At 36.9% G+C, this 8,468-nt stretch overlaps 1 protein-coding gene across 5 annotated transcripts; it reads right to left on the reverse strand.

Moving 5' to 3' along the window:
- Positions 1–405: 405 nt before the first annotated feature.
- LOC141697643 (ATPase 11, plasma membrane-type-like) lies at positions 406–7,490 on the reverse strand. 5 transcript variants are annotated; one of them, XM_074502135.1, is made up of 22 exons: positions 7,483–7,490; positions 6,567–6,603; positions 6,147–6,266; positions 5,965–6,063; positions 5,717–5,854; positions 5,487–5,621; positions 5,194–5,373; positions 4,873–5,076; positions 4,620–4,739; positions 4,333–4,452; positions 4,037–4,159; positions 3,850–3,954; positions 3,617–3,761; positions 2,961–3,125; positions 2,579–2,817; positions 2,443–2,475; positions 2,264–2,345; positions 2,005–2,165; positions 1,604–1,762; positions 1,118–1,300; positions 778–956; positions 406–677 (listed from the first exon to the last, which is right to left on the reverse strand). In XM_074502135.1, exons 1-22 carry the CDS (start codon positions 7,488–7,490, stop codon positions 584–586), a joined length of 2,829 nt encoding a protein of 942 aa, XP_074358236.1. In that variant the 3' UTR covers positions 406–583. The 5 variants fall into 5 exon arrangements, with proteins under 5 accessions (XP_074358236.1, XP_074358235.1, XP_074358234.1 ...); XM_074502134.1 differs by having other exon boundaries at positions 1,999–2,165; XM_074502133.1 differs by lacking the exon at positions 7,483–7,490 and adding an exon at positions 1,907–1,913 and having other exon boundaries at positions 1,604–1,773; positions 2,008–2,165; positions 6,567–6,626.
- Between the last annotated feature and the right edge of the window lie 978 nt (positions 7,491–8,468).

The raw sequence follows: 8,468 nt of genomic DNA on the forward strand, positions 1-8,468 counted from the left end.
TCGGGTTAAGGTAGTATGGGGTTTAAGTATCATTTATGATATCATGTGTTTGGTTGAGTGCTGTAATGAATATTTTAGATTTAAAATATTTTTAAGTTATTAATTTTAATTAATTTAAATATTATTTTAATTATCATTTTAATAAATTTTAGTTCATTAAATTATTTTTGTATTAAACATTTACATTTGATTGCTTAAATAAAGTTGAAATACTATAAATAAAATTGATTCCCCATACCCCTTCCCCATACCCACCTCTCCCCTTGGATATCAAAAACTCATACCTTGGGGGTATGAGGAACGGGTTTGGAGGAAAAAAAATTTGAACCAAACATCAGGTATGAGGTTAGAATGAACGAAATCCATACCTGATACCAGAATGACTCCAACCAAACGACCCCTTAGTGGATTAATGTATTATTCCGGTGTCAAATTTACAATTCTCAAGCCAATAATGAAGACGGAATTGCTTCCTATGAAAAAATTTAAAACAAGTCTGGTCTTTACGGAAACAGTCTCTCTGCATGTATGTCGAGTACGACCATATTATGCCCGGACCTTTTGAAACTACATGGAACTCTGATTAGACTGTGTAATGTGTGTTGACATCAATATCTAATCCCCTTAACTTTGCAAAAGACTCTACTTTGCCTTTCAGAGTGTGAAGCTCCCTCAGCCTGTTTACAATGCAACACAAAAACACCAACAAAGGGTTTATTTTACATGTTTGAACGTGTGATTTTAATGATATAATTAAAGGATGATAAGTATACTTACCGTGCAATCTCTGCGCGCCTTTTTGCTTCTTCAGCCATGATGTTAATCTCCCTGAAATTGTAATTCTCAGCAAACATTTTTGTGTCGCTTGACTGAAGGCCGTGAAGTGTCCGTTGTTCTGTTGCCCATTTTGCTTCCCTAGCTTCCTTGCCAAAGTCCTTTTGTGTGGTGAATGCCGTCTGGGAAAAGAAAAATTGAGGGACATTCTGAATTTCGCGAAAGAAACTGTATTGTTGCTTAAAAGACGATAATTTGGCTAGGTAGCAGTTTTGAATCAGGCTTAATGAGTTTCCAGAAAGAAAGTACTGGATGTGGTATAAAATGATCAGTGTTCACTTACTTTCTGGTCTAGTATCAGACCCCAGGCTCTTCCACTGAGCGCGTATCGGACACCAAATTTGATTGGATCAAGCAGCAGGTAAGTCAGAATGTTGTATATCCAAATAACTGCTGTCCATTTCCATCCAATCTTGATAATTTCTGCAACTTCCCATGTGACTACAGCAGATATGACCGTGGCGATCTGCAGTGGTAGTACAAAATCGATCTCAGATCATTCTAGGACTGGAATCTATTGCTTAAAGGATAGCATTAAAAATTTTCTAGTATTTGTTCTTCTGGTAAATAATTCAACATCTTCCAAAGCCTTAGAAGAAGTTTTTGAAAAATGAGGTATTCACGGAAACAGTCTTTCTACTTCTAATAGTAGGGTAGGGCAGGGTCAGTTAACATCTCAATCTCGCCCTTCCTGAACCTAGTTTGATTCTTTATTTGGTAAAGAAAGAACATTGTGATAGTGCTTGTGGAGAGTGTCAAACTGACTTACCAACTGAGCAATGATGAAGGCACAAATTAGGAGGGAGCCAGGTCTTTCAGTAAATGACCATCCCCTGGAGCGCGTCACAAATATCAGGGCCTGGCTTATGGTACTGACTTGGAGGTACACAGCTGAAGAAAGAGGCCCATTTATGGATTTGGTAAGTTTCTTGGCTTCTTCTTTCCCGAGAGTTTTAAGAACTGAATCGTATTGGTGCTTGTTGAAATCATTTAGATGGAAGTGCTTCTGAGAAATGAGAGAAGAAGAACAGAAAATTATTAATTGCTAATCTATCTCAAAAATAGAATCAACTATCACTCTTTGTAGTCATGTGACATCATCCAGAAAGTATAAATCGACAAGGTCATTCTTAAATCTGGTAATCTGTAGAAAAGCTCAGATGCATTTACCGCAAAAAAACTAGTCTCAGCCATTCCATAGTAAAATATGACCGTCGTTAGGGCAAGGTAAGTTCCTATGACAACTCCAGTTGCAAAAATTTCAGTGAGTTTCCAGCTGTCTGGAAGTGGCGATGGTTTGACTCTGTCTTTAGATATTGTCATGATAGTACCTGAAACAATTTTTTTTAAACGAAGTATCAAGTAGGACTGAAATCAAGAAGCGTCGTGAAGCTATAAAGCTACATTGTATCATGGAGTGGATTCTTACCATCATTAAGAATCGCAATGAGCAGAACCATCAGAGGAGGGAAATTGAACTTCCAAAAGACACTCAGCAACAGAAATCCCAACTGTTGCACAGAACTCAAAGAGACTAATCATTAGATATAACTTAAAAGTGACTAAAGTTTAAAAATCTTGAAGTATTAATCATAAATTAGTCCTTACCACAATACGTATTGTGATGGACACCGCGTATATCTGAAGAAAAGGAAATAAGCTGTTGTTAATCGAGATCCCAGTATTTAAGAACAAAATTTTCAATGAAGCATGGAAGTGCTGGAACAAGTTAGACATGATTTACCGTGTAGTTCTTCATCCTCTGGAAGATGGCACGGCTTGTTAAAACAGCACTGATGATCACACTCAACCCCGGCTCAGTTAGAACTATATCAGAAGCACTCCGGGCAGCATCTGTTGCATCCGCTACAGCAATTCCTATGTCTGCTACCTTTAGTGCAGGCGCATCATTAACTCCATCACCAGTCATTCCACATATGTGCTTTCTACCTTGTAATATTTTTACTATCTCGTACTTGTGCTCTGCAAATTGGAGACGGATTTAGTGTATGTTGAGTAACCAGCTCATCTAAAACATTAAGGTGTTAGAGGAAAGCTCTAATAGGATCATATATTTAACAGAAGGGATTTTAAAGAGTTCTAATTTGTATAACCATCATATTTACCAGGGAATACTCCAGCAAAACCATCAGCATTCTCAATAAGTTCCTCGACTGATAGAGTTGCCAGTGAAGAATCCTTGTGTTCACCAAGCAAAGACGATGATGGGTACATATTTGTTCCCATGCCTAGGCGTCTCCCAGTTTCTTTTCCGATTGCAAGTTGATCACCTGATTATGTTGTTTGTTAATTATGATATCATTCAGACACCAATGATAGGCGAGATTAAACTTAAAAGTGATAGCTTAGTTGCTGTTGGACACACCAAACAGAACGTATAGTAAACGATCCATGAAAGGGTAAACATCTAAGAGAATTGAGAGCATTGAGGCCTTTTCTTATGAAACTGGTTAATATGCAATTGAAGTGAAGAAATTATAGTAAGAATTACTACAAAACGCGGTAACTCAAACGTGCAAAATTGGTACCATAGTTGGGATTACTAAAAAACGAGTTAATTAGCTCAAATGTGCATAATTGGTATCCAGTTCACGATCAATATGTTTATACAAAGATCTCGACAGATCCAAAACATATTTCCTACAGCACAAGCTGCTTCTGAATTTACATATTTTGTGTTTCCCAGATAATCACAAAGTTGAAGAAATTGTTTAATGGATGCAGCTAAAGAACGGATATTTTAGTAAGCTTTGGCACACACCTGTGATCATCTTGACGCTCACTCCAAGTTCTAAAGCTCTTCTAATTGTTTCAGCACTGTCATGGCGAGGTGGATCAAAGAGAGGTAAAAGGCCGACGAATTCCCAGGGACCACCAGCACTGTCCTTGGTGTTCTCAGGTACTTGCTGTGCCAATGTAAAGAACACAAAAATGAAGCCTTATGGGAAACTTTTCAAGAGCATGTGTATGAGGCAAATGGTAAGGTTTATCTACCTGGCGAGCTACTGCTAGAGATCGAAGTCCACGTTCAGCAAATTTGTCTATCATACTATGCACTTTTTTCTCAATTTCTGATTTGTTCCATGCTAGACTGAGAATCTGAAGTAACAATGGGATAAAGAATTTAAGTACGGTATGAGGATACCTGTAAGCTTCATACTAAAAATTGTTGAATAAGTACCTGCTCTGGTGCACCTTTGCTCACTCTGTGCATATTTCCAGCAGCATCTATATATGTAAGAGCTGTTCGTTTGTCAGTTGGATTAAACGGAAGAAAGTGAACTTCGATTATTCCAGCCCGTGCCTGAAAAGGTACCAGCATGACAGTTGATCAATGACATAAGTCGATTATTCTTGTAAACGATAACTGAGAATGAACCAAGGTACTTTGACAAATATGTGCACTAGCTTTCTCATAATGTTGCACCAATTTAACAGGATTCTGTATAAGATAATCTACAACAACAATAACAATACCTCCTCAGGATCACCCAGCATGGACACGATTGCAGTGTCTATGGCGTCTTGGTTCTCCAATCGAGAGGCTCTTGCAGCCATCAAGACTACTGTGTCCTTGTCAACACCTTTGGCAAAAACCTGTGCATCAAGGATTTGGAAAATGTGATCTGGCAGCTAATACTTCTAAAGATATTCAGACTGTAATAATAAGATTATGATTCATGTGCGACTGCTTCTACTAAAAATATCGATATGTTTATCAAAGATACTTTCAGCAAGTAAAGGAATAGGGATTGATTATTCACCTCAACTAGATTTTTGTCAACTGAAAGCTTGTTGAGAGTTAAGGTGCCTGTTTTATCACTGCATAAGACATCCATCCCAGCCATCTCCTCAATAGCTGTCATTCTCTTTGTTATGGCACCCTGAAATAGAAGAAAATACAACGATTAAAGGTGCATGCCTACATAGCAACTAGTTGTACTTAAATGCATAACTGGAAATATTTCTCGGACATTAACCAATGGCAGTACGATAATAATATATAGCTTAGTGAACCTGTTGAGATAAGCGATGTGAACCAATGGCCATGGTTACTGATAGAACGGTTGGCATTGCAATGGGGATACCGCCAATGAGTAGGACAAGAAGATTGTCTACAGCTTGACGATATTTTCTTTGTTGACTAGCTACAACTATGATCTCAATGACCATTCCAATAGCAATTGAGCAAATGCAGAAGTTTCCTATTGCAGTCAAGACCTGTGATCCACCAGAAGGTACAAATGCATGTTTATCAAGTATTTATATTCACTGATTTCTGATTTGCAGTACAATTAAGAGTTTATTGATATTTGAAAATGAGCTCTCAGTGTGGACCTGTTGAAAGTGCCCAACGTGCGTAGTATTATCAACAAGATGAGCTGCTCTTCCAAAAAATGTGTGTACTCCTGTGGCAATAACAACTGCTTCAATTTCACCTTGCTTACATGTTGAGCCCGAATATACTCCATCACCAGGATTCTTTGTTACTGGCAGCGACTCTCCTGTAAGAGAGGACTGAATAATATGCACAACGTTGTCAGACATCGAGAGTAGTAATTTGTTTGATCCAACGTTCTTTATGTGTTTTAGTAAACAGACAGAACACTATGAGAATCGCAGACACATGCCTGATCAATCTTTAAAGGATCCCCTTGAAGCAAACGAGCATCAGCTGGAATGATGTCCCCTAGTTTGATGCTTATTATGTCTCCAGGGACTAGGACAGAAGCATCTTGTTCGCTCCATTTTCCATCACGTAGAATCTGGCAGAACATTTAAAGTTTGAAACGTCAACAAGGGTAGAATTTAGTGTAGGACGTGCATTAGCAATTTGATATCCACTATCATCCAGACCAACCTTAGCTTTCGGAGCCAATCGTGCCATCAAGGCTGCAGCTGCATTTCCAGCATTGTTTTCCTCCATAAAACTTATGGTTGAATTGACGATAAGTAGCAAAACGATGCCTACAAAGTCATGGAAATCCACTCCCTTGTCCTGTGAATGGTGAAACAAACAGGACTTTTAGACCATAGTTTATGCAACTAGTCAACTAGATGTTCCTGGTAAGTCTTTAAGTAAAACTAGTAGATCTTTCAAACACTTACGCCTCCATGAGCCATCGAGATTGCCATGATGGCTGCTGCTTCCATAACCCATGACAGAGGATTCCACATAAACCCAAGGAACTTGAGTATTTTGCTCTCCTGTCAAAGCAATATGTCATAAGATGTGGTTTGAACATATCAAAGATCAACAACCAGAGAAGCTTAATGAAGTAACAAGAGACCTTCTTTTCTTCAAGTTTGTTGTATCCAAACACTTCAAGACGTTCCTGAACCTCATCAGAAGTGAGCCCAGATGTGGTACACTTCAATTTTTCAAGAACTTCTTCTATTGGTAAATTTTCCTGCAATATGAGAATACATGGCCAGTTATCGTTTAAAGCAGAAGAATGTGTAACAACCTCCAAAAAGATCGTAATCAGGTTATGAACTTCTTAGTTCTCATCAACTTACAAATTTTACATTATGCTAGCTAATTGCACATATAAAGCAAGACATCTATAATTTAAGATTAGTGCTGCCTGAGTTGCATAACAAATAGACGCTCTAGAAATCGTGATTAATTTGCAGATAAGGCCATCTAATACCTACTTTATACCAGTACATCAAGCATTGATTTAACATAACAATCCTAAAAGATGTACCAGATCAACAGTTTCTTTGCTGATTGCTTCGAGTGCACTTAAACTCTTGTCTGCATCCATTTTTACGGTCCTCTTCAGCTCTCACTCAACTCTGAATAGAATCTGCAAGTAAAAACTTTCTTAACAAACTAATTCTATACTTCTACAAGCATTTAACTTTGACAAACAATAATCCACATTCCAAGTTATATAATTTCGAAAGGACTAATACCAACAAGGCAAGCTCCAGAGGCGGAACACGAGCAACAAAGAACACCAGTTGAGCTGTAAGAACCAACTGGAATGTCTGATACTATGTATTGGCTCAGATAAGAATCCAAGTACAAGTTTAGCAACAACAAATAAAGGAGAATCCAAGTAAGACTAACATATAAATCCAGCTTTCCGTTAGAAAATGGTAAAGAAGAGAATATTTGTCAAGTCATATGCGAAATACAGAACATAGCTTCTGAAGCTCCGTCCAAGAACAGCATCCAACCAACTGGAACTGCAAATAAATTTGACGTTATGTTCGAACTGCATGCATTGCTTATAATTTAGTTACATTTATTAAATATAATTTATAATATGTGTCGTAGAGTATATGATCATGTTGGACCATACTGATTACGTAATACTCCCTCCATCCCAGTAGGTTCTTAACATTTGAAATGATAAGTTCGACACGCATTTCAAGACTCTCGTCTAGTATAGTTTCATAACTTATTTTTAAGATTTTCTTTTTTTAAAATAAAAATGTGAACATTTAATTTTTATTCTAACGAAAAGAGTTTTTAAAATTATTTATGTACCTGTAGTAGATAAGAGCCTTAAATTGCGTGTCGAACACTTTATTTCAAATGTTAAGAATTCATTGGGACGGAGGGAGTATGAAATTAGAGCTCGGTTTAGGGAGAGACTAGGGTTCAGTCCTCACATCCCCATTTATTTAATTTAAATATTTGTTATTAGTATTGATATATGTTTAGTTATATATGTATGTTATCTTGGTCGGTACGAAAAGTATCGTACCATTGAGGGTGAGTGTTGAAAATATAAGATCACGTTGTGGTCTACCTTAAATTTATAGTGTGACTGATTACTTAAAAATTTGATCAAGTTACCTTTTTCTAATAATTTAGATGAGCTAATTACGAAACATGATATAAGCTGTTGACAGAAGACTCTGATTTAACTTTATTCTCGTAATTGTTAGAATACTAATATTTGATCATGATAATAGTCTTCCTCTAAAATTTTAGGAATGACCGATTTCTTGACGTAGTATCAGAGTTCCAACTGACGTTTCTTTGACAACTTGAAGTTTCAGTTTAACCGGTTCTTTGATACAAATTATTAACAATGTTAATGAAGCACATTGTAACCGAGTCATTAAATAAACTTCTTTCTTGTTAAGTACTCCCTCCGTCCCGTTAAACGTTTCTCTTTTTTACTTTTAGTACTATTCACGGTAAATGATTGACTACTAATTTACGTTTAATCTGTAATATCAAACATAGTCATGAGTGATTTTGTTAGATTTGTATTTATGAGTACTTTAATATAATAAATTTTTTATATTTAATACTAATAAGAAATTAAATATATTAAAAATCAAAAGTGTGCATTGGCAAAGTTCATTTCTTATCATCTGCATTCACTCGTTATGGTATCAGAGTTTAGGCTGGCGGGAGAACTAAGGTTTGATTCTCAGCCACCTCCAATATTCTCACAATTTATTGTGTACACTAAAGGCAATTAATACCCCAAAGATGGGTGCCGGTGTTCCACTCTTCGACCCATAAATGGGCTTTCGAGTGAGGGGGAGTGTTAAATTAAGGCCTTTATCAACAGACAAACGTGTCCAACACAAATAGAAAACATTTTTAGGGACGGAGAGAATAACTTGTAAATCAAGTTTGT

This window comes from Apium graveolens, chromosome 11 (assembly GCF_009905375.1).
Source record: "Apium graveolens cultivar Ventura chromosome 11, ASM990537v1, whole genome shotgun sequence".
Lineage (NCBI taxonomy): Eukaryota > Viridiplantae > Streptophyta > Magnoliopsida > Apiales > Apiaceae > Apium > Apium graveolens.

Coding starts and splice junctions, on each gene's coding strand:
- LOC141697643 (XM_074502131.1), bottom strand. CDS start 6,626: ATGGATGCAGACAAGAGTTTAAGTGCACTCGAAGCAATCAGCAAAGAA. Junction 5,855..5,964: donor TCTCGATGGCTCATGGAGGC/GTAAGTGTTTGA, acceptor CACCATTCACAG/GACAAGGGAGTGGATTTCCA. Junction 5,374..5,486: donor ATCCTTTAAAGATTGATCAG/GCATGTGTCTGC, acceptor CATATTATTCAG/TCCTCTCTTACAGGAGAGTC.